The sequence below is a fragment of the Dipteris shenzhenensis genome, chromosome 7 (genome assembly GCF_047967505.1).
Source record: "Dipteris shenzhenensis isolate YYH24624 ecotype China chromosome 7, Dip_SZ_1.0, whole genome shotgun sequence".
Classification (NCBI taxonomy): domain Eukaryota; kingdom Viridiplantae; phylum Streptophyta; class Polypodiopsida; order Gleicheniales; family Dipteridaceae; genus Dipteris; species Dipteris shenzhenensis.
This window is the reverse complement of record NC_141602.1, coordinates 2,376,138-2,400,928: the sequence shown is the minus strand read 5'-3', so window position 1 is coordinate 2,400,928 and position 24,791 is coordinate 2,376,138. Positions and strand designations below refer to the sequence as shown.

General features: G+C 41.2%; 1 protein-coding gene across 2 annotated transcripts in view; it reads left to right on the top strand.

Moving 5' to 3' along the window:
• LOC147899812 (myosin-11-like) overlaps positions 1-24,791 on the top strand; it is a 120,377-nt gene that overhangs the window by 66,033 nt on the left and 29,553 nt on the right. For both annotated transcript variants that reach the window (XM_087377032.1, XM_087377031.1), the window contains 10 exons: positions 2,287-2,406; positions 14,716-14,814; positions 19,224-19,445; positions 19,676-19,815; positions 20,141-20,255; positions 20,656-20,721; positions 20,820-20,894; positions 20,975-21,145; positions 21,446-21,598; positions 21,718-21,918. In XM_087377032.1, the coding sequence (XP_087233158.1) occupies positions 2,287-2,406; positions 14,716-14,814; positions 19,224-19,445; positions 19,676-19,815; positions 20,141-20,255; positions 20,656-20,721; positions 20,820-20,894; positions 20,975-21,145; positions 21,446-21,598; positions 21,718-21,918 (1,362 nt within the window). The remainder of the gene's footprint in view (positions 1-2,286; positions 2,407-14,715; positions 14,815-19,223; positions 19,446-19,675; positions 19,816-20,140; positions 20,256-20,655; positions 20,722-20,819; positions 20,895-20,974; positions 21,146-21,445; positions 21,599-21,717; positions 21,919-24,791) is intronic.

Below are 24,791 nucleotides of genomic sequence, written 5' to 3'. Positions count from 1 at the left end.
TGTACTGTAGAAGGACCTAGTTACCTTTCTTAAATCTTTTGGCTTGATTGGAGTAAAGAAGTATCCAGTCACCTTGCTTGAGTAGTTCTTCCCTTTGTCACTTTTTTGCCGCCTCACTTCAAGCCTTGAGCTTGCCATATCTAATCTCTAAAGGTATAGAGGAGCGAGTCACATGATAGCATGGTCTTTGGAACACCATCATCTACAATGGTATGCAAGTAGTCCTGGTGGCCGAAGCACTTTCTTATATTGAATGGAATATGCTTGCTTATTTGTCAACCACAATTCAACTCATATAGTGTTCATTGTGACAATGAGGGATATGTCCACATCTATATGCTTCAAAGATTCTTGGAGCTTGAAGTGGCTGGTTGAATCAAGCATGGCCTTTTGTCTTTTTATGCTCGACCTTTAAGAAGTGGGATATGCAATCATGTTGAAAAATTATGATATTCTCTTTCTAGCCCACAACAATAGCCTTGAGGATACATAATCTAATGTATCATGCTTTTTGGTCTTCTAAATGATTAGATCAACTTCAATGACTGGCTGTGAACTTGGACATAGCTATACATAGGCAACCGTGGCCTTGTTCCGAACCTGATAGAGATTGGCCAAGGTGTGAGCGAATGCAGCATTGGCTGTCTTGCAAGACTGAATGTGAGGTATAACTTTTCTTTTGCTATTCATAGCAATCAAAGCATGTGCTTGTGCATCTCTCTGATCCCAACGAATCTGTTTGGGTGTGGCTAGGCACTGTGGGAGCAGCGGTAGGTGAACCTGAAGTGGCAGTAGTAGTTGTTGCGGGGTATTAAATGCATGTCTTGGAGAGACAGTTCTTGTCTCGGATCGAGATATTAATTCTTGGATACCATTAGGTGGCGCACCAAGTACGACCGCATGGATAGTTGGTACTATGAAGTCTGGTGGCAATGGCAAGCATTCCAAATGACTCATGGTTTGCCATTGCAAACAAAAATTTCCCAAGAAAAAAGTGCCGTACAAGTATCCAAATGACTGATTGTTTGCCATTGCAAATGAAACTTTCCAAGAAGAAAGTGCCCTACAATTATCAAAGCCTCAAGGCTACAATGCAATGAGCTGGCTGCTTAAGAGTGGATTGCAAATGTCAACTCAAAAAAATAACAGCAATGTTCTGTAAATGTAAATGCCTGCTCAAACTCTGAGCAAAAATGCAAGGTGCTCTACGGACATTGCACAACCTAGCTACTTTAGGAAAAGAGGCAGCCTTTGGTATTAGACTGCTTTCTAAAGCATGGTTGTAGAATTCGTTCACTTTATTGTTGAGGGGTTGACCTGCTGTTTTTGCTTCTTGCTGTAATGACCATTCAACATATGTTTAATGAGGGTGTTATATATAAATGGAGATAGAATGTCTATTTGATTTTCAATAAGGAACCCAGTTGGGTTTAGAGTTTTGAGTGTTTGTGTTTAGATATATGTAAATGATCCTATAACACTAGAGCAATAGTGTGGGCATGACTTAGGGTTATTCCACACTGCACTGTAGGCTTTCTCAAAGCTCGTAACTTGTTTTTAATGACTTTTTTTTGAGCATTTCAACGCTAGAGATCACGCTTCCAAGCTACCTCTAATGTCCAGGTGTGAGCATTATTCTGTCTAGAGGAAAGGCTTAATGAACAAAGAAGAATTTCTTTTTAGGGTCTTGTTGGTGTTTTTAAAGCATACTATTGTTCTTCATCATCCAATGTTGTCATGTACATTATATAGCTCCATCTTAAGTATGGTAGTTGTTTTAAATGTAGATCCCCAGCCCATCGAGCCCACTATAACTCTGGATGATTTTAAACCTTTGTCAATGTAGCTTTATGTAACTTAGGCATATGATATTTAAATACTGCTACTTAGGTTCTAAGTTTTAGCCATAGTCCTATGATCCCTTTCTTTTCTCTTTATTATCAAGGAGAGGAGCGCCCATTGTGTGATTTATGATGGCTTCAGAGGGAAGGCCGCATTGTGCATAAACTGCTCCAATTAATGTAGGTCATTCTTATTAAAACTTTGAAAGTCACAAGGGTAATATTGATTTTCTAAGATGGATAGAAATGTAGATCTCACAAGGGGATTCATTCTTTTTTAAGGATGCACATACTGTTCTGATTTTGGAAATTTCTTTGGGTTTTGTCTCAAGTTTTTCCTTTTAAAGAATGAGGCATACTTATGGGCAAGGTCTTCACAAAGATGGACTGATTCCTTCAATGTTTGGAAATTGCTTTACTTTTGAACATGGCTGAATCTCTTCAGGCAAAGTGGAGAGGCTGGCTTTTCTCCAAACGTTTCAGAGAGTTGAGATTGGCAGCGATTTCTTTTCAATGTGCGTGGCGTGCCAGGGCTGCAAGAAGAGAGCTAAGAAGGTTGAGATTGGTGAGTTGAACAGTGATAGCTTCTGTAATGCTGTTTGAAATTTGTGTGAATGAGTTGATTAAAGCTTGTTTCTGCTTTTCATTTCATCTTGCACATGTTTAATCATCTGGTTGTTTGAAATCCCTACTGTAAACTCTCAAAGTTGCCTGTATATTTCTAGCAGGATTTCTGCAAAGTACAAAGAGCTGTCTCTTGGATGAGAATGGTGATCATGAGCATTAGACTTTTATAGAGACCTATTATTTCACTTGAATGGCGAGATGTCTTCAAAAGAAGTCTGAAACAGAGCAATGTGTGCCCCTTCTTGCTAAATGTAGGTGATGGAAACCAAAGGGTGAATTTGGTCGTTGAATTAGTCCAACCGTATGAAAACTATGACCCAAAACAACGTGACAATGAAGTCTGTTGTGTAGTCTATGACGATGGATGACACATAACGATAAACTGCTCCCACATGCCGGTGGACTCTCCCCCCCAAAAAAACACACGCGCGCGCATGCACACACACACACACATTTTTTTGTGTACCTTCATACTACAAAAGCACTATCCCAAAAATGGGATGTGGGAAAATACATCACGAGAAGATCTCAGTATAAGACAGATACATATCATGATATACGTACTCAGTTTGCAAGCAATCATAGAAAGATTGTTGTAGAGAGTGCCTACAGAAATAAAAAAGTGAAAAGGTTGCATCACCAAAGGCTCTATATTTCGATTCTTCTCGATTCTTCATTAGAGTCCAGAGTGCCCAGTAGCGAACACACACACATACACACACACACACACACACACTTTTTATTATTATAGTGAAAGCCATGATTGTTTATATTACAAGAAAAATGACCTCAAAAGCGAGGAGCTAGAAATTACATCAGTTGAAACCTCTGTATATGCTAAATATACATCAAGATTGATGTAGCGACTTTGCTAGCAGTCAAAAAAAGATTGCTGCAGAGAACGCTTGAAGAAAGCAAATAAAGAAAATGTTGGATCACCAAAGACTTTACAATTCCTGTTTATCCACAAAGTCCAAAGTGCCCAATAACGAACCCAAACAAAGAAAAGATCAAACTCTTGAGTGCGCGGATGAAAACCAAAGAGCCAGAAGAATTTCCCAAAAGCAGGAGTCGGGAATCTCGTTCTCAACCTCTGTCGAAGAAAATCGAGGAACTCACGGGAGGTTGGGCAAAACCAGAACAAATGAAGCACAGTCTCCTGAGAAGCCAAACATGTGTGACCACTGACATACATCAGGAGCAATGTGTCTATGTGTCGGTAGTTGGCCAAATGAAAACCCCCAAAAGAACTCTCCAAAAAAAGACCTGTTGTCGAAGAGGAACTTTATATGCCCAAAGTTGTCTTAGTCTCTTTCTCCACCATGTAGTTGGCCGATGCATTTGCCAAATAGAATTAGCCTTATCTGAAACCCAAGGTTGAGGCAAAAGGATTTTATATAATGCAGGCACTATAATCTAAGATAGCCTCAAAGGACGAAAGGAGGACTCTCGGGAAGTCAAAATCCAATCCTCCAGCCTATCCTGAAGTTCCAAAGGAGGAATTGGGACAAAAGGTGAAAGCCTATAAGTAAATTTTTTGCCATAGAGGATGATAATGAGATCCCAAGCCATACCGTGTGGCTGTGAGAGAAAAAAGTAAAAGAGTTCCATCATCATGAATGACATCCGCAACAGAAGTAATTCCTTTGAAAGTAATAAAATAGGAATGTCTAGGTTCCTATAAAGCTAATGGACGCTGAAAAGCTTTTGACCAGAGAATTGTGGCCATGCCATTCCAAGTGAGAAAGGACGTGCTTCCAATCAAGAAGCAAGCTGGAGACCAAAGGGCAACCATGCAATGTACCATCAAAGTAACCAAGTAAGAAGTCCCACTGAGTGGGTTGCCAGTGACCAAAGGCATAAGTATTGATTTGTTGTAACAGAGAGGGAATCATAACAGCCCAAGGCTGATTACCTTGCATAAATTGCAGCAGCATTTTCCCTTTGTGAGCAAGGATGTGCACCTGGATATCAATGATATTAAGACCTCCATGCATTTTTGGTGAGCATAGTCGATGCACTGAAAGCAGTCTTAGTCTTTTCCAGCCATGCTTGGATCGCCAAAAGAGTTCCATAATTATAGACATGAAAGAAGCAAGATCCGCTTTAGTGAACATGAACAGAGGCAAATAGAATTGAATAGAGGCCACTAGAATGGATTGCACTATTTGAAGTCGAACATGCAATGACTAAGTCTAATATTCAAAAATTTTTTTGAGCTTGACAAGCACCTAATCAATCTGCTGACGACGGGTGATCCCACAACCCAAACGGTAACCAAGATGGCGAACAATCTGAGTGGGTGGAATTATTTCCCCTGGCCATAAGAGACTATGCTAGTCTTTAGAATGCAAGGAGACCTGCTTAAGAGTTTTGAAAATTCACATAAAGACCAGCTGCCAAACCATAGAGCGAAAAAGCTTGCATCAAAGCGGAATTCTGAGTAGGCTTGAGTAACCATGCTGCGATTTTCTTCCATTTCCAAGCCATGAAGGATTTCTGTAACACACACACTTTTTTTTAGTGAAATCTTTATATTTCTGTGTGGGAAACCTCAAAAGAGGTAAAAACCCACCAATAAGTACAAGACAAAAAGTTTTTACAAGTAAAACCTCAGAGCAAAAGTCATGAGGTAGCCAAGTAAAAAGTTACATATCAAGCTGGAGGAGACATAGCATCCTCCAGCTTCAAATTGTTCTGCTGTAAAAACTGATGCAGTGATGAAACCACACCATCAATAAAAACAAGCTGTTTTTTGCCCTTGTGATTCTTCTTGATATAGGCTGGTACCCAAAATTTTTGAATCAGAGGGTCAAAAATTGTAACATGGGATGAAAAGATTCCAGTAAAAAAGGTACTTCTGCATCCCTGACAGAAGAAGACTCTGGCACAGGCATCAAAGGCAGAGAAGCTAAATCAACATCCGTATCTTCCGATGAAAAAGCTACATGTGATGAAGCAGGGCTCAGCATTTGAGCTTCATTCGGAGGATCAATCTGAGTAAGGGCAGGGGCAGTATCCTGAGAGAGAGCATGCATGTCATCCTGTAAATTGCCCTCTGCAAGGGGTACATCCATATCTTGAGTAGAAGGAAACTGATGGTGCTCAACAAGGGTGCAATCCTGAGCTTCTTCAGCAAGAGGAAGATTTGCCTGTGATTTATCAACCTTGAAACCAGTAACTATAAAATTAACATGAAATCAATGTACATGACATTAGGCTCCAAAGGAGAGCCTAATGAAAGAACTCAAAAACAATGAGAAAACACTTCAAGGCTAGTAGCATCCAAGTCCCTCGCAGCATAACTATCATATAAAGATTGCTTGAGGGACATTCTGAAGAAAGCATATGCCTGAGGAAAGTGTTGTCCCATCCTAAAATGCAATCTCCGTGTCCAAATAGTCCATAGTACCCAAAAGCGAGCCCAGTGAAAGAAAAGGAGGAATGGAGACATCTGAGGTGAGAAGCATCCAAACATCCAGAAGAGTTTCCCGAATCTGATAGAGGGAAACCGGAGCAGTAGCAAATGAGAGACATGAGTGATTAATATTCGAGAGTGCGGGCAAGACCATAACAAATGGGAAACTGTCTCATGGTGATGAGAGCAACGGGGGTAGGAAGAGGAAGCAAAACGACGTGCTTCCAATTTCACCCCAATGGAAAAAGCTCCCACTATACATCTCCAAAGGAAAAGCCTCTGTTTCAATGGCAATTTAGCTTTCCAAAATTTTCTGAGTTTTGATTGCCACCAAGATAAAGGCCTATCCAAATTCCAAAGAGTGTTGGCATGCTTATCAATCCATGGCGGTGGAAGAAGAAATCTGTAGACCATCGAAGATGTCAAATTATGCATTGAAAGTGAACAGGTAGCAGGAGACAAGGAAATCAGATTCCAGTCCAGTAATCTATCCTGTACAAACAACGGAGGAACAGGAACAAATGGCTGCAACATAGTTGTAAGTATTCTCCAAATGGACCTATGATGCAGACCCAAGGGGAATGTCCTGCAAGCTTGTGGAAATGAAAGCACATAACCATGTTAATCCACCACATCTCCGATGAATCTTATGCCCAATTTCATAAGATTATATGCCAATTGGTGCCTGTAAAGCAAGAGGCAATTCAAACACCTTGCTCCAATGGATGCTTTCCAAATGAAGAGAGTTACCATGATGGGAGAAAGCACCTGACCATTTAGCATAAGAGAGAATTCTCTTCCAGTCATGAATAAAAGCAGTAGAAACAGGACAGCCAGGAATTTTCCCCTGAAATGTGGTCATGACTGCTTCCCAGTGATCTGTAATCCAATGCCCATATGCATGGGACTTCATGTTTCCACACATAGTTGCTAGCATAATAGCCCATGGCTGTTTTTGCTGAAAGAAATCAGCAATCATAGTGCTCTTTCTTGCCAACATATGAAACTGAAGATTGAGAATATTCAGTCCGCCATGAGTCTTAGGAGAACAAACAGACTGCATGGGAAGTAGTCGCAAAGCCTTTTTGTGAGATTTGCTTTTCCAAAATATCTCCATAGCCTGGGACATATAGGAAGCCAAATACTTAAAAGACCAGTGAAGAAGAGGCAAATAAAATTGCACATATGCCATAATGATAGACTGGACTATTCGAAGTCGAACATGTAGAGGCCAAGTTGACACGTGCCAGCATTCCAGCTTCTTGTTAATCTTTTGAAGCACCCATTTAAGCTGTTGTTGAGGGGTAATATTCCAGCCAATGGGATACCCCAAATGCCTCACAATGGAATGGGAAGAAATAATGTGGCCTGGCCAGAGAAGTGCATGCCAATCAGCTTCTTTCAATGCTAGAAGATTCGATTTTTGAAAGTTGATATGCAGTCCAGCAGCTATGCCAAAATCATTCAAAGTATGCATCAAATGAGAGAGGTCACTTTGAGAATTCCTGGGCATGAAATATGAATCATCAGCATATGCCTGTGCAAGAAACGGCTGTGCCCCTAGAATTTGCAAGCCATGAAGCTGTCCTGTATCTGCAAGATGGTCCATATGCAACAATAACGGATGAGTAGCAATGGCATACAATAGCGAACTAAGAGGGCATCCTTGTCTCACTGAACGGGTCATAGTCCATGTCCTTACCCACTACCAAGCAGACACTGTGCAGTGGCATGAGAATATAACCAGTAAATAACATGGACGTGCCGAGGGCCAAATCCCAATTTATGCATAGTCTGAGAAATAAAATCCCAATGGACAGTATCAAATGCTTTCGCAATGTCCACTTGCAGAATGAGAACATCTTGTTTAGAATATTTGGCATACTCAATTGCAAGCAAAACATTGGAGATATTGTCAGTAATCTGCCTTCTGAGAACAAACCCATACTGCCTGGGATGAAGTCCGGCTTGCAAGAAAATCGAACCCTAAGGACAATCATCGTGGCAATAAGTTTGTAGATGACTGGCATAAGAGATATGGGCCGCCAATCAGCCATTGTCTCACACAATCTTTTTTTGGGGATCAATTTGACAAGCCCATGTTTCCAAGAAGGGGGAACAGATTGTTCTGCCCAAGCATGATTGATCATAAGAAGAAGAGTGTGCTTGAGATCACCCCAAAATGCACGGAAGAATTCAACAGTCAATCCATCCCAACCAGGAGAGCTACCTTTACGTAAATGACTCAAAGCATCCTCTAGTTCCTTAAGCATAAATGGCTGCTCCAATGCATGAGCGTGTTCCCGAGAAAATATAGACTGAACATGCATAAGAAATTGAGACCTAGCTGCGTTCACTTGCATCGAATAATCAGGCTGAGGAGAAAAGAGATGCTGGAAATGACTAGAGCATTGCGATTCTAGTTCTGATTTGGAGGTGGTCCAGGTGCCATCATCCTGCCTGATCCTGCAAATATCCTCCTTTCGCCTATCCGTATGCAGGCTTTTAAAGGTCTTGGAGGAGCAGCCCTTATCCAAAAGGGGTTTCATGCGAGCTCGGATTTGCCACTTCTTTAATTTGCGAATATCATTTTGATGGATGATATGAACGGCATAAGCGCAAGAATCCTGTTCAGAAGAGGTGAGCTGCCTATAAGAGCTGATTGCATCCATTTGTTGCTTGTGAGATTGAGCCCATTTCAGAGGTTTTCCATGTGACTCCGAAATGGACAACCAGGGATTTTACCTTGAAATTTGCCAAGTACTACTTCCGATGGATCAACTAGCCAATGTCCATAAGCATTTGTGTGCATCTGACCGCACAGAATTGCCAACATGATAGACCAAGGCTGCTCTTGTTGAAAAAAAGTCTTGAGCATAGTGATCTTTCTTGCCAACACATGAAATTTGATGTTTATTATATTCAAACCACTATGCATTCTTGGTGAGCAAAGAAAGTCCATTTTGAGTAACCTTAAAGCCTTTTTATGAAGCTTAGTTTTCCAGAAAATCTCCATGGCTTGAGACATAAAAAAAGTGAGATCTCGAGATGACCAATGTAATAGAGGAAGGTAGAACTGGACATAAGCTAGAACAATGGACTGAACAATTCGAAGCCGTACATGCAGGGGCCAAGTGGATATCTTCCAATATTCTAATTTGTCCTGAATTTTGTTTAACACCCATGATATTTGTTGCTTATTTCTGATTTTCCAGCCAATGGGATAGCCCAAATGTCTTACTATGTTTTCCGGATAAATAATCTGGCCGGGCCACATGATAGCATGCCAGTCACAATGCTTGAGAGGCAAGAGTTTTGATTTCTGAAAATTAATTTTGAGACCAGCTGCCAACCCAAAATCTGAAAGGGTATCCATCAATAGGCGAAGCTCCAAAGGATTGTTCTTTGGCATGAAGAATGAATCATCTGCATAAGCCTGAGCAATGAAAGGTCGTGAACCAGAAATCTGTAGCCCCACTAACTGTCCAGTATCAACCAGATGATCCATATAAAGAAGCAAAGGATGTGAAGCAATGGCATAGAGCAAAGCACTGAGAGGGCATACCTGTCGAACTGATCGTTCCAGAGTCCAAGACTCAGACAAATGATTCCCTATAAAGCACTGTGCAGTGGAATCTGAGTAAAGCCAATATATGACATTAACTAGCTTTGGCCCAAAACCAAGTTTAAACATGATTTGAGAGACATAATCCCACTATACCGTATCAAATGCCTTTGCCACATCCACCTGCATGACCAAAACATCTCGAGCTGAATATTTTGCATATTCCATTGCAATGAGAGTATTAGAGATATTATCATGGATTTGCCTTCTTGGAACAAAACCATATTGCTTGGGATGAAGTCCATCATGAAGGATATCCTTTATCCGATGTACTAACATTTTAGCAATAAGTTTGTATATAACCGGCATCAAAGTGATGGGCCTCCAGTCATCCATTGTCTCACATAAAGGTTTTTTGGGCACAAGCTTAACCAGACCATGCTTCCAAGCTGAGGGAAGATGTTGATGCTGCCAGGCGACATTAATGAACTTCAAAATTGGACCCTTCAATTCAGCCCAGAAGGCGATAAAAAATTCAACCGTGAAACCATCCCAGCCAGGGGATTTATGTTTACCCAAATGCTTGAGGGCTTCATCCAATTCAATATCTGAAAAAGATATTTCTAGCATTGAAGCTTGTTGCAAAGGAACAATAGGAGAAACAAGCTCAAGAAATCTGTTCCGAGCCAATACTACCTGAGGTGTAGAAGAAGATGGCTGAGAAAAAAGTAGCTGAAAATGATCCAAACATTGTTTTTCTAGCTGAGATAAAGTCTGGGTCCAAAGACCATCATATTTCCTGACCCTCATGATAGATTGACTTTGTCTATGTGCATGTAAATTCCGAAAGAAAGATTTCGAGGAACAACCCTTATCCAGCATAGGTTTAACTCTAGCCCTGGTCTGCCATTTGGAAAGCTTGCGTTTATCATTGGCATCAATTATGGAAGAAGCACAAGACAATAAATGCTGCTCAGAAGCAGATAGAGACCTTTGATGGCTAATTTCTACCAAATGCTGTTTGAATGATTTTGCCCACTGGATATGCTATCTGGTTTCTGCCATGTACCATCTTCCATATTCCTTAATGACATTTTGTATACGATGGACAAAAGAGTTCCAAGCAAAGTCCATATTCTCCTAAGCATGGGATAACAATGGCCTGCAAGCCAATCTGATCATTTGCTGGAATTTTTCATGAGAAAGATATAATTGATTGACCTGTAAATGTCTGACTGAAGAGAGCTGCATGTCATCCAGAGGCATTCCAAATGAAAGGGAGAGCCAAAGTGGAGTATGATCAGATAGTTGCTGAGAATAATCAGTCCACATTTGACATGTATATTCATCATATTGCTGAGCATGAATAAGATAACAAGCCTGGCCCAATATTCTGTGAAAGCATTATGATGATATGTAAATCCCATAACTGATGGGTGAGTTGCTGTCCATAAATCTGCAAATTGAAGTGATGAAGTCATATGTTCCCATTGCTGGATTTCAGAGGGCAGCATATGGGATTTATGCGTGGTATTGTCCTTCCAGTTAGGAGAATTATTGAAGTCACCACAAAGTAGAGCATTTGAAGACCAAGGATATTGCTTTATGGAGTCCGACATTTGAGCTCTAGAAGCAGAATTTTGAGAGGCATACAAGGAACCTATTTCAAAAATCTCTCCATTGATTATACATTGGATAATCATCAATCAGCCACCAAGATCATTATATGCTATCAAGTGCTGCAGATCATGTCTGGCTAAAATGCACAGCCCAGAGAATTGTTCAGATCCGGCATAAAATATATCATATCCTGAAAAGAACCCATGCTGGCCAGCAAAAGAATGCTGATTATGCTCTTGCAGACACACTACATGTGGATGAGTTTTATTTATATAATGCCATAGGAGCCTCCATTTATTCTGCTTGCAGAGGCCCTGTATATTATAAGAAATACATTTAAGAGAAGCACGCATGAAAATATGTACAAGAGATGAACAGTCCTCAAAAAGAAAGGGAGGCATCAAGCCTCTGCCATTGCCACAGGGTCTTGTTGACCCTCAGAATCCAATTCCCTTACTAGATCATCTTCTTCACAAAGTGGAAGACCCTTCTTGACTGCATTAATCCATGCCTTTGAAATGGGATTGCTCGAAGAGGAAGAAGGTTGACCCGGAGAAGGAGCAGAAGCATCCCAATTACGAGATTGGAGAGGTCTTTGTTTGAGAGGCACTATCTTCTTCGCAGTCTGCCATCCCTCATGAGAAGATGAATTATTTTCCACTAACTTGCTTTTTCCTTTATCCTTGTTTTGAGCTGAATTAGCCTGGCTCCCTGTATGAACTGAAAGCTTTACTGCTTTAGCTTCAGTCTTTTCCACATATGTCTTCTGACCACCTTTATTAGATGAGAAAGGAATAGCTGCGGGAGGAGGCGGATGAAGGATAGAGGGACATTCTGAAGCCAGGTGCCCAAACTTGTGACAAGAGAAACAAGCTCAAGCAAAAATGCCCCATTTTAAAGTGAAATATTTCTTTCCCAAATTAACACCCTCAATCTCAACTGCAATAGCAGAGGGGGTTGGTCTATCAGTATCCCATAAGATGCAAAAACGATTTTTATTACCTGTGGGACGAGGGGGACAGATCACTTGTCCCAACGTCATGGCTAAGCCTGGAAGCTCTGTTCTCATGTAATCTGGAAAATCAACCACTTCAACCCATACAGCGCAATGATGCTTGATGAGATTCTGATAGTCTTTATTAGGGGACCAGGGGATGATGTGCACCATTTGACGACCAAAGAATAAAGGGGACATTTCCAGCATCTTTTGTTTTGTCAAGGCATCCAAACGATGAACTTCATAAAATCCTCGGGAGGCAAAATAGACTCCTTCTACATAGCATCCACCTAGGAGAGAATTTACCCATTGTCCCACATTATTACCCAAGGGTATTTTGCCTGGAAAAAAGATGATAAGTGCAGTTTGAGAGAGCTTCTTCAAAGGATGCACAAGAGAAGGCAACTTCATCTTGTAAGTGAGATCCGGAGCAGGTAGAATCCATTCTCTTCTACTTTGTTGAAAATCCTCATTCAACATGTCAAACACATAGGAAGCATCTTCAGATGAAGAAGCTATGGGAGGGAAGTTTCCCTGGATTGTCTTTTAGGTTTAGGAGAGAGTGCTCTCTTGACATAATACTTGCTTGTTTCTGCCATTGAGGCTAAAGGATTGAACAGGTACCAAATGGAGAGAAACAAACGGGGCACGAGAAGGACCGACAGGCTGTACGGTAAACCAGAGCAGGGAATGTACGGAGAAATTTGATTGCGTCCGTATAGTTGTACGGAAAACTTTACGACAGAGAAGACAAGAAAAAAGACAACTGTACGGCAAAACTTGCGGGCTGTACGGAAAGCGAAACGGGTTCAAACATTGAATCTGTACGGTGACCGTACAGATGTATGAAATCTGTACGGATGGAAACATTGATTCTCACCGCAAAACACACACAAAAAACGAGGAGCTGCAGGAGGTTGAAGACTAGGCGAAAAGAAAACCACGATACATGCAAGAAAGCAAGGTAGAGGCGGGGAGAAGCTCTAGATGTACAGCGGAAGGCAGCAGCAAGCCTACGGGGACCTGTACGACAGGATGGCAGGATGCAGAATCAGGTGTAGAGGCCATGACGCAGGTGGAAGGCTGAAATCGCCATAGCTAGAGTTCTCTCGTCGACTCTCTCTCTCTCTCTCTCACACACACACCACCTCTCTCTCTCACACACACCTTTACACACACACACACCATCTCTCACACACACACACTTTTTTTTGTGAAACCAGTAACTATATTATTAACATGATATCAATGTACATAGCCTCAACATAGTTTTTGGATGAAAGGAAGGCCTTTTTGACATCCAGGCTGTTCAAGCCATTGCAGCTCATGTAGCTAGACTTGTTGAAGTACTGTCTTGTGCAAGCAACAATTTAAGTGCATTGTTGCCAGTGACTATAGTGGTTGCTCCATCTGGTTCAGCCATCTTCATGGTTTGGATTGTATGGCAATCTAGAGGATCTTGCACGCACTGGATGACAATCCGAGTGTGATGGAGGAGGCACAGGTGATCGTGAACCGATCTTAGGAAAGGGCTTTGATAGGAATGTAGAAAAGAGGGGTGCAGGATAGGGGAAGGGAGTTAAGAGGAAGGAAGAAGAAGAGGGAGGGAGATGGAAAGTAAATTTTTGTTTGTTTTTGGGGCGGGGGCGAGGGGGGGTGGCAGTAAGGTGGTAGAGGTAGAAGAGAGAGAGATGGGGGTAAGGGGCAGAGGTAGAAGGTGTATGAATGTGGGAGGAGGGAGGAGGAGAGTAGGGGGTAAGATTAGATGTCAAATAAAAAAGGTGTCTACAAAAGGGTAGGGTACAACTACATTAGTCTCTTTCCCCCCTTCATTACATCTTAAATAGGCAAAGTGTGTGTAAGGCTGCGGCCAGCAGGGGGAGGTTGGCAGCTAGCAAGAACTGGTGGAAGCAGCTCGGTGAGCACTTTTGAGTTGTTCCCTATTCTTTTTCCCTCCATAGGTAGGAATGCCACCTATTCCAGACTGTCATCCTTTTGTTCCTCCAATCAAATCTGAACAATTCACCATAAAATGACGTAAACCTGATTGATGCATTGACGTGATATTCTGGCCTTTGCATTCTGGAAACTATTGCTTGTATGCAGCTTCATGTCCTGTGCCTTCAACATGCTTGGAATATTTCGAGTGTTCTATTTGAATAACGATTGCGGTGTTTTAATGATTCTTGTATAGAACCCTTTGTTTGGGAGGGATTAAAAATGAAGCAATTTTGTTTTTAAGGTAGTCATGGCTTGGATGAAGAAAAGTTGGGACTTACTATCATAAGGTTTCTGCATAGATTGATTCTTAGAGAATCTTCAAAAGACCTTTTCATCCCATGCAGAATATGTTAAAGTTTATTAGGTCCATGTGAGATATAGATGTGAGTGCATGAGTGAGAGCATAAACTCATTTAATGATGTGTAACCATGTTCACTGATGATAAATTTGCTGGGATGCTGAAGTACCTAGTCTCAGCGATGCATGACGAGTACAATAATATAATTTTATGGCTAACTATTTATAGTTGGTTCTGTTCCACTAGAAATGGTCAGTTTGGCGATGCGTCCAGAACATTAAAACTAGCTTTGTGATTTATCAAGGTGGTGCTATTCAGAGAGCATATTGGAATTGTTATTTCTGCAGGCTGCTAGGGAAACTGGGGTCCTACAGGAAGCAAAGACCAAGTTAGAGAAACGTTGCGAAGAGCTCACATGGCGTCTACAGCTCGAAAAACGATTGAGGGTATGTTCTGGTTGATCTATTTTCATGAACATTATTTCTGTTATTCAGGTGCATTTGCATACTATTGATAGGCCTCCTTGCATTTGAGTGGACAGTTTTTGCATGGCACTCAGCGGAGTCATCCACTCCTTTAGTAGAGAGCACACAAAAGATTTGCAGGTTTTGTTTCTAGTTGTGTGCTTGTATGCATCCATATTTTATCCCTGTTTTGTCTATGTTGCCTCCCTTGCATTAAGTGATTCAGCAAAAAGAAAGTGCTGTTAAAAGCTCTCCCTTTGGCTAGGTATACTCAAATGCACGGTCTATATTTTGGCTCTGTACTGCTCACCAAGTAAACAGTCGTGTTGCATATCTGATCTCGAATCGAAGATGAGAGATGGGGTTCCCAAACACCATTTTTGTAGGCAGAGGCAACGTTTTGAGTGATAAGTTGGGGGGGCAGGGGTGCGCAAATAGAAATCTTTATATTATCTTCTACATTTCCCAGCAAGCTGCCTTTGAAAGGTACAGACTTGGCATCGATTCAGTTTATGTATGTCAATGTCCAGTGAATGTTCAAGCAACCTGCTATCCGAGTCATGACTGTGTGACCAAGAATGGATCCGTTCATGATTTTATTTCCCTTTCTTCATAGAAGCAGTGTCACGAAATCGTACTTTCAAGTAATAAATAGAAATCTTTAAGATTGACATCGGTCAAAGAAACTTGACTTCGGTTAACTAGAACAGGATTTATTTTCATTGGTGCTGTATTGGTTAAAGTAACACAGTGGGGGACACCCACAAGGGACTAGCATTAATCCACAACACCAGAATGCATGCGCAAGCTAACCTCTAATGGGTTAAAGTTTGTTGGATATTGTGGCAGGGCTCTTGGAGAGTGCACCAAAGCCCTTGTTTTGAGGGGAAAAGCACAAAAAGCAGGTCCCACAAGAGAAAAGCAGATATGGGGCGCCCAGTTTTGGGAGGAAAGCACATGGCAAGGGGGCGAGCAGCTGAAACGAGGGCCCACAGGGCTGAAAGCAAGAAAATTGCCTTTTTGATAAGAAAGCTATTGCTTTCTAGAGAAAAGCGCCTATTTTTGGCAAGAAAAGTAGGCCCAGCTTTTAGAAAGCACATGCTTTCTAGCTGGCTGTCCTAGTCTATAAAATAAGGGACTCTAGGCTTTCAGTTGTATGGAATCCAAGTTGTATCAGCTGTAATTGCAATAAAGACCTTGGGGGGGTCTAGTCCCTAGTGTGGCGTCTTGTTCTCTTTCTCCCTCTCTCCCTCCATTGAGAATCATATTCAAGTTCCATGGTTGAGTTTTGTTTGCTGAATTCAGTTTTCGGCTAGACTTCAAATTCGTTTTTGAAATGCTAAGTGCTCATATTTGCTTTGAATCGGATATCGAAGCTGTGTTTTGGTTCGTATCAGAGCACAATTGTCACTTTCCTTGGTGACAACGATCCCAAGCCCATGGAGATAGTAAAGAACTGCAGTGTTAGAAGCTTAAGGAGCATGATATGCTCAAGATTTATTTATATGGCTGCGGTTTATATATTGATACTTGGCCAATTATTTTGCAATTCTATGGCTCCCTTTCTTTGGGACTTGATAATTGGAGAAGGATTTGGAGCTTTTATGATTGCTCATATGGTTGATATGGACAAGCAAAAAGAAAATAACTTTCAGCTAAAGAAGTCAAGGGGAAGCACATAACCCTTTGAATGGACAGCTAGTTTACTCCAGAATCATTCCTTAAGGAAGATGTTAAGGGAAAAGTAGAGCATGTATCTTTTGGAAGCATTGGTGGGTTTTCAGAGGCTATGGAGGGTACTCAGGTTCATCCCTCGCACACTTTGGCTAGTATCTGGACATACACCGTACATACTTTGATGGCCATATGGATGAGTATACAGGGAGACTCCCGTGCAGCCTCAGCTAGGAGGGCTTCTTTCTTCAGGGAATGGAAGGATTCTCCTTTCTTCTCTGAGACTCCTACAGGGTTGAGGTGGCACTTTCAGCCTCAGCCTTGGTTGTTTTCCACCTCACTTTGAGGTGGTTTTATTTATCCTCATGATTTCATGATGTTGTATTTCTACTCAGAGCTTGCTCTAGCGAGTTTCTTTCTTACTTAATAGAAGTCTCTTTTTTGCAAAAAAAAAGAAAAGGAAAGAGTATCCTATAGATGAGAGAAGAGTAATTGATACAACACACTGTCACAGTGATGATGGAGTGTCCTAGGAACTCTTATTTCATTATGTGCTTTGGTTACTAACAAGATATGGCTTGCACCTAACCTAGTTATGTTTTAGAGACACTTTAATGTCTTGTGTTGTTTGATGTTGCAAGAACTCACTATCTCATGAACTCGCTAACTCACTATCTCATGAACTCTAAGCGAGCTCTTGCAAGCTTATCTCTCAATTTGTTATGATACTGTAAGAAAACAGTAAGTTGTAAAGGCATATCTCTTAGCCCAGAGTGAGTGCTATGTCTTATGCTCTTTGCTTTAAGGTTGTAAGATTCCTTGATTTGTGATGGACCTTGTAAGATTTTTTAAGACTATTTGTTTCCAAATATTATAGGACATCAGGAAATTCGCCTGAGCCCTAGCCTGCATTTTACACTGGCAGACTATGTCCTTCAAGAACTCACAGATCTTGTTGGGATGGGTTGCATCCTCTCTCTCTCCTTTTTCCCCTCTCAATATTAAAACCCCCTCTTTCTTATTTTCCCCACACTGGAAGTTGAGCTACTTGGACTACTTCACAAAGACTCGGATTCGCCTTTGGCACCTGTTGCCCATAAGAATCTTACAAATTGCCTGCCGTGTATGTGGATGGTTATTCAACATAAATAGATCCAAAGTGCAGCAACCAGTAGATCATGGTGAAAGCTGGAGATCTCCACATGTTATGTTTTGCACGGGTGTTGTACCTCGTTACTTAGCACTCCTTTCTTCTCGTGAGTAAATATAACTCACATGTTTTTCCTGAAGTAGCTGTGGAAGTCGATTGGGGCTCATCAGGTTGTCATTTATACTGTCCTGAGGGTTATCAAGACCTTAGTCACATGAATTGTTTATTTATTTTTAAAGTGAACTTCTATCAAGTATGAAAAATACCCCCAAAGAGCAGAGTGGCATCAAATGCCTGAGAGGGTCAAGCCCTACTCAAATGAAACAGCCACGATTGAGGCTGAAAGTACCACCTCAGGCATGATCTCAGAGAAAGACAGTCTCTCCATCCTTGAGGAAAATGGTCCTCCTAGCAGTAGCAGCCCTAGAAGATCCCTGCATACTCCATGGGATGGCCATCAACGTATGTATCGTGTCCATGCCTATCCTGGACAAGTTATAAGATGGGTGCACTTGGGAGCGATCATGTGCTTTTGTGCATTTAGGTCTCCAGATATGCTGGGCTAATATTCTCACTACGATCTCCCAACAATTCTCCAATGAGGCATGTGCATGTTTGTCGTGAGAGAATGGAACATCATCCAAAGAGCATACCTCAAGCAAATGGCATCGAACCAAGAAATCCCATTAGGAGATTTGCCTCTCGTAAAATACTGAGGCCAAGTCAAATAGCACTAATTCTGGTAACTCTTTTCCAGCCATCTGTGTTATCCTTCAAGATTGATCTTGGTGATCCCTCTTAGAAGTAGTTTTCTTACTCTGTAAGTCTGTTATTGGGGTTTGTCTTTTCTTATATTTATGATATGTTGCGAATACTAACATGTTGCAGAAGATTGCATACAGCTGTCTAGCATTTTTCTACTCAGGTTTGTGTGTGCATGTTTTATCGTAGGAGTAGATTTAGGGTATATGCTCTTTCAAGACCGAATTAAATCAGATGTTAGATATCAGATTATTATAGACCTATTTTTTTGTAGTTTCTTAAGGGTCCTTCGATTTCGTATCCAAACTTTTTGTAACATAGAAATTTCTGTCTTAATATATTTTGGGACACACTCCAAACATGTTATGCTGAAACAGGCTGCCTGAAATTACGATGATTCTGTCTAGAAAGCCTCATGTGTACCAGAAAAGGAGGATGAGGGGAATTAAGGTGTTGTGGAGGGAGTGTGAATAAATCACGTATTCTTATCACAGGCTTTATTGAGAGTCAATATGGAGTGTATGCAAGATGTGATGCAACATGTGCTGGTTTATAAGAATTGATAAGAGTATGAGACTTTGTTTTGGGTTATTCTTTCGTATTTTCTGCTGTTTTTTGGCTTTGCACCTTCTGGAACTGTTGGGATTTCTGACCTTACACATTGAATGTGCACCAAGCCCGAGATTTCTGTTACAACTGGTGCTCTTTCTTTCATATATGAAATGCCACCCAAAAAACACAGAGCTGACCTATCTTTTCTAATATTCGGATAAATTCTCATGAGCTCATCTCCTTGTGGTTACAGACTGATGCTGAAGAACTGAAAGTTCAAGAGTTTGCAAAGTGGCAAGCAGCATTGCTGGAGATGCGACACCAACTGGAGACAATGGGGGTTGTCATTTCAAAGGAACGAGAGACGAACAAAGTGCTTTCCAATCAATTAGCTAGTTTGGTTAAAGTACGGCCGGCCCTTGAGGCTAGTGAAGCAAAGAATCATAAGCTTACAAAAGAGAATGATCATTTTCGTGTAAGGTTCTGTGTATGCTGGCTTATGTGTAATGAGCCCTCTGGACCTGGCATAATTGTGAAGATTACCTACCCTAATTGCACTAGCTTATCAAGGCAGATAGTTATCACAATTACCTTTCTGTTTCTTTTGGCTTAATTTCATTTCCATTAAAAGGAAGCCTGCCACTGCCTTTTTTTTTGGATATCCGCTTCCATTTTGATCAGCTTTAAGATCTAATGTGGGTGCAGATGCTTGTCGATATCCTCCAGAAAAAATCAGTTGAAGCAGATAATGAATTACTAAAAGCCAGAAAAGAAAGCGAGGAAAGGCTACACAAAGCTAGGGAAGCTGAGGCAAGGATTGATAAAGTGCAGGAAACGTTGCAAAGGTTTGATTTGTCGTGCCTGTAAATTCACCCTTCTGGAGCATGTTTGAGCCTGTGTGAAAACTAGAAAGTAGTGGCTGGACTCTTATCGGTATTTGAGGTGCCAATCTGTGCGATGCTGGTCTCTGAGAATATATTGTGGCTTAAAAAAACTAATCTTTGGAAATTCACATGTTCAAAGCAGTGTGCTTATTGTTCTCTTCAGGCAAACCCTCTGCAAACTGGAAATATCATTCTGGTGTATTATTGTGCTGAGGTTTTCAAAGATTATCTGCAAATCTAAAGTTGATGCTTCAACTTAAAATTTAATTTTCTGTTATCAATGAAGACTGGAAGAGAAGATGTCAAATTTGGAGTCCGAAAATCAAGTTCTTCGAAAGCAGGCTCTTGCAATTTCTCCAACAAGCGGTCTCACAGATCGTGTGAGGCCTGTCGTTCAGCAGGTTGCTTTCCTCTGTGTGGTCTCATGAGTGAAAACAATTTGTATTGTTAAGGTTGAGAGGGTGTTAGAGTATCTAAGGACATCAATTTGTCTCATGTCAAGTATTTTCAATATGTCAAGCACTCTTTGTATATCGCTTAGAGTTAATATGTGCGGCAGGCAATTCTTACACAGACCTGGCAATCAGTTAGGAAAACGTTTTTACTTGCATCTCATAGCGGCTCTTGTCAAGGAGTTGCAAAGCAACTTAGGCATTTGCAATGTTGGCAATGAATTTGTCAGAAACTAGATAAGAAACAAGTTAAAGAAGCCCTCATGAATAATGACTGGTCTAGCATTAGAGGGTCTCAACCTCTACAAAGGAGAGTATGAGAGTGTCTGATGCAATTCAAATAATGCAGAGGACACCTGAAATGTATCGTCTCACGAATGGGGATAACAAGTTTTGGCATCCCAGTCCTGTGCAGGTCAGGCTAAGCTTATGGATTTAATGGCCATGCTTGTTTTAGTGGCATGTTGTATAATGAACAAATGATCTGAACGTCTGGCTATGTCCTTTTCGCAGGATTCTCCCATCTCTTCTCAGATTTTTAGTCAGTCTGAGCAAAGACGGCAGAAGTTGCTTATAGATAGACAGCAGGTAACTATGATATATGTAGTGGTGCGATTTGTGTTTACTTTGTAATTGCTTATTTCAAGGATTGATGCATTGAACTGCAGGAAAATCAAGAAGCACTTTTGCGTTCTGTCATGCAAGATGTAGGATTTAGCCATGACAAGCCAGTTGCAGCATGCATTATATACAAGTGCTTGCTGCATTGGCATGCCTTTGAGTCTGAAAGGACGAATATATTTGACCGTGTTATTCAAACAATTGGAACGGTTGTTGAGGTAGGAATTCCAGCGCTTCAAAATTGAGTTAATGGGTGGCTGTGTTGTTGGCTTTAATACGTGTTGAAATTAGCAGTAGTGTAATTTAATAGCGACTTCCTATCTGGTGCACAAATATTTGTTTCTGGTTTGAGTTCATGGAAGATTACATGACACTGGTGTGTGCAAATGCATAACAGGAGACTATAGTTGAGCTTATGGATGTATTACAAGACGGATATGTGCTTGATACAGAGGATGGGGAAAATTTCATGTAACATCCTATAGGAAAGGCTACTGAATGGTGATGTTTTTGCTCAGGGCCAAGAAAACAATGATGCTTTGGCGTATTGGCTGTCAAATACGTCAACCCTTCTTTTCCTTCTGCAAAGAAATCTGAAACCAAGTGGAGCTCCTAGTACTCCTCAACGTCGGCATGCTCCCTCTGTCACATTATTGGGAAGAATGACCCAGGTGCACAACACTGATCTTGATCTGAGACTTTGAGACTCGTTTGTCGTTGTGCTTTCTTAACAAAATATTAGCGAATTATATTTGGGTAATGAGATTAACTCTTTTCTCCCTCTACCCAGAGTTTTCGTTCACCATCAAACTTAGCAAGTGTACCTGTAAATAGCGGGCTTGGTGGTTTGGAGATGTTACGCCAGGTTGAAGCAAAATATCCAGCATTGCTTTTCAAGCAGCAGCTCACTGCTTTTGTTGAAAAGCTCTATGGCATGATACGGGATAATTTGAAGAAGGAAATATCACCATTACTCACGGCTTGCATTCAGGTGCGTGTTAGTCAGCAGTATAGTAGCACAAGAAATCTTTTTGCCTCCTTTGATAATTTCAGATAGTTTGTTTTTGGCTCAATGGGGCTAAAGTTCTGAATATGACAATAGCCTAAAAAGGGCACTACTGCTTGTTCCCATACTGTGTTTCATGCAGAATGCCAGAAACAGAAGCATATGAACAAGAAATTAGGATTGTGCTGTGTCTTAACTGAATAGAATTAGAAGTACTGTCGTGCATTGATTATATACAGTAGCCATTCAAGTGGCAGTCATGGTGCTTAATCTTCTATACCTTTTTCAGTGTTATGGGATCTTGTGTAACATGGAAGAAGTGATCATGATGGTCTTGTATACTTTAGAAATGCGTCTCACAGGTTTCGGTTAGTAATGTTTTGAGATTTTGATTGGAGTTTGATCTAGAATTGTGCTCTGGTCATACATGAAAAATATATAATAAATAAATTATATAAAATACTGTATATATGATTATTAATATATAAAATCTTATTGATGAAATATCTTCTATATGCTCTCTCTCTCTCTCTCTCTCCGACCAGGAGACATGCCAGGACTACACCTTTGAGGGGGCAACAGCACTCTATTACTGACCCCATGCCTCCATTGCCTCATCCATCCTGACGTCTTGCGTTTGATGATGATGTTGATGTTGATGATGATGCTGAGAGTGATATATAGTCGACTACCGACATGACTATGTTGTACTTAGGACTTAGTACTGCCATTTTGCATTGGTGTGGATGCTCGTTTGGTAGCTCCACTACCACAGCTCATTGTATCAGGTTTTTCACAGTCTCATAGACCCATCGTTCTTCTGAAGACTTTAATAAACTTTCTCTCTCTCTCTCTCTCTCTCTCTCTCTCTGGCAGCCCATAGCTTGGCTTGGCTGCGAGTGCAGCGCAGGCCCTGCCTATGGCCCCTTTCACACCCTCTTTGCTATCGGATCCTTCTCAGCACCTGCCTGAGTTCGTGGACCTGCAAGCAACAGGAAGTCGTCAAACACTCATTAAGAACCTCAATATACAACTCAAGAACATCAAGATCTTCAATGTAATTCACAAGATTGCTGCATTTTATTTTCGACAGCTGGTAGAGATTCTCAACTACTTTGCACAATGCCTACACGAGAAAGCCCTCTTTGCAGGATCGGATCATAAAGGTACTTCAGATATACTCGTATGCCTTAACAAGATATGTCTCGAATTGATAGAAAAGGCTGACAGTCTGGACACCACAAATGTGGCTTTATTGGCTGGAGCAATGGAGGCGCCTTAGCACAGGAACTTCTCAGTACAAGGTACGTACGCCGTACAATTGTACATGTGCAGAAACTTCTCTGTACAACTGTACCTGCGTAGGAACTTCTCTGTACAAGAAGGTACCTGCACCGTACATGTTTCGTACAAGGTACATGTTTTCCGTACGATCTTTCGTACATGTATACCTACAGATTAGTCGTCAGCAGCTTGTACTAGCTTTTCGTACACATGTACAGGTAGAATAGCTGATCGTACAACTTGTACTTGCTCTGGGTATTCCGTACAGTTTCACACGTGCGAATCTACCTACAGGTTCTGTTTTGGCATTGGCTGTGAACCAAGTTCTTGGTTCCTGCTAGCTAAAACCCTTTTTAGGTCTCATTGCAGTCATCTACAAACATTCGCAGTTTTGGGGCTTTTGCAGGACATTGGCAAATTTGGGGCTTTCAGTTCTTTTCATTTCCTTTGGTTGCAATTTCTTGCAAAAATATTGGAGTTTTGGGATTTGGTCTGCAATTGCTTGTTTAGATTGCAATACATTGGGTCAGATTGCAGGACATTGAGTCAGATTTGCATACATTGGGTCACACTTGCAAAAATTTCAGCAAAATTTGGGGCTTTTTTGCATTTGCCCTCTTTTTGGCCTACTTGCCCTCAATAAATTTGGGGCTTTTGCCAAATTTGCTGTTTTTGCAGTGAACATTGCCTGTCACAGTCACATTTGGGTCAGATTTGCATTTGCCCTTTGATTTGGGTCAGAAATTTGCAGATATTTGCTGTCATTTTTGGGACAGCCAGCTTTTTGCAGTGATAGCCTTGAGGCTTTTGGGTTTTCAGGTCTGTTTCAGGGTATCACAGTTGCTATGGCTGGGAACAATCAAGATTTATTTGGAGTTCTATGTGAAGATGATAAGTTGGATGGCACCAACTATCCGATGTGGTCTTATCTCATGAAACATATTCTTGTTGCAAAGCATTTGTGGAATATTGTTTCTGGGGCTGATCTGAGGCCAGCCAATGCTACAGTGGTTGTTTGTACTGCTGGTCCTTCTGCAGGGGGTACTCCTCTTGATGCCTCTTCCTCTAGCACTCCTGCCGCTGCTCTTCCAACTCAAGAATAGTCAAGATGGGATGCAAGAGATGCAAATGCACATTCATGCATTGCTTTATCATGCAAGAGAATCATTATTCCACACATCCGGTCTTGCAGGACAGCAAAGGATGCTTGGGATAAATTGGCTTCTCTCTATTAGATTCGCAATGAAGCTCGTGTTGCATTATTATTTGGGCATTCAGTTTGCTCATGTTGAGGGGGGTATCATGATGTCTCAGTCCAAGTATATTGGACAGCTCCTTGATCGTTTTCAGTTTGAGGATTGCAAGCCAATCTCTACTCCAGTGGACCCTGGCTTCAAATTCTCAGCTCATGATGGGAGCCCACCATGTGATATCACTCTTTATCAGCAGGCTGTTGGATGCCTTATTTATTTATGTCACACCAGATCTGACTTGCAGTATGCAGTATCTCAGCTCAACAGATTCATGCACATGCCCAGTTCACAGCATTGGCAGGCAGTGAAGAGAGTCTTCAG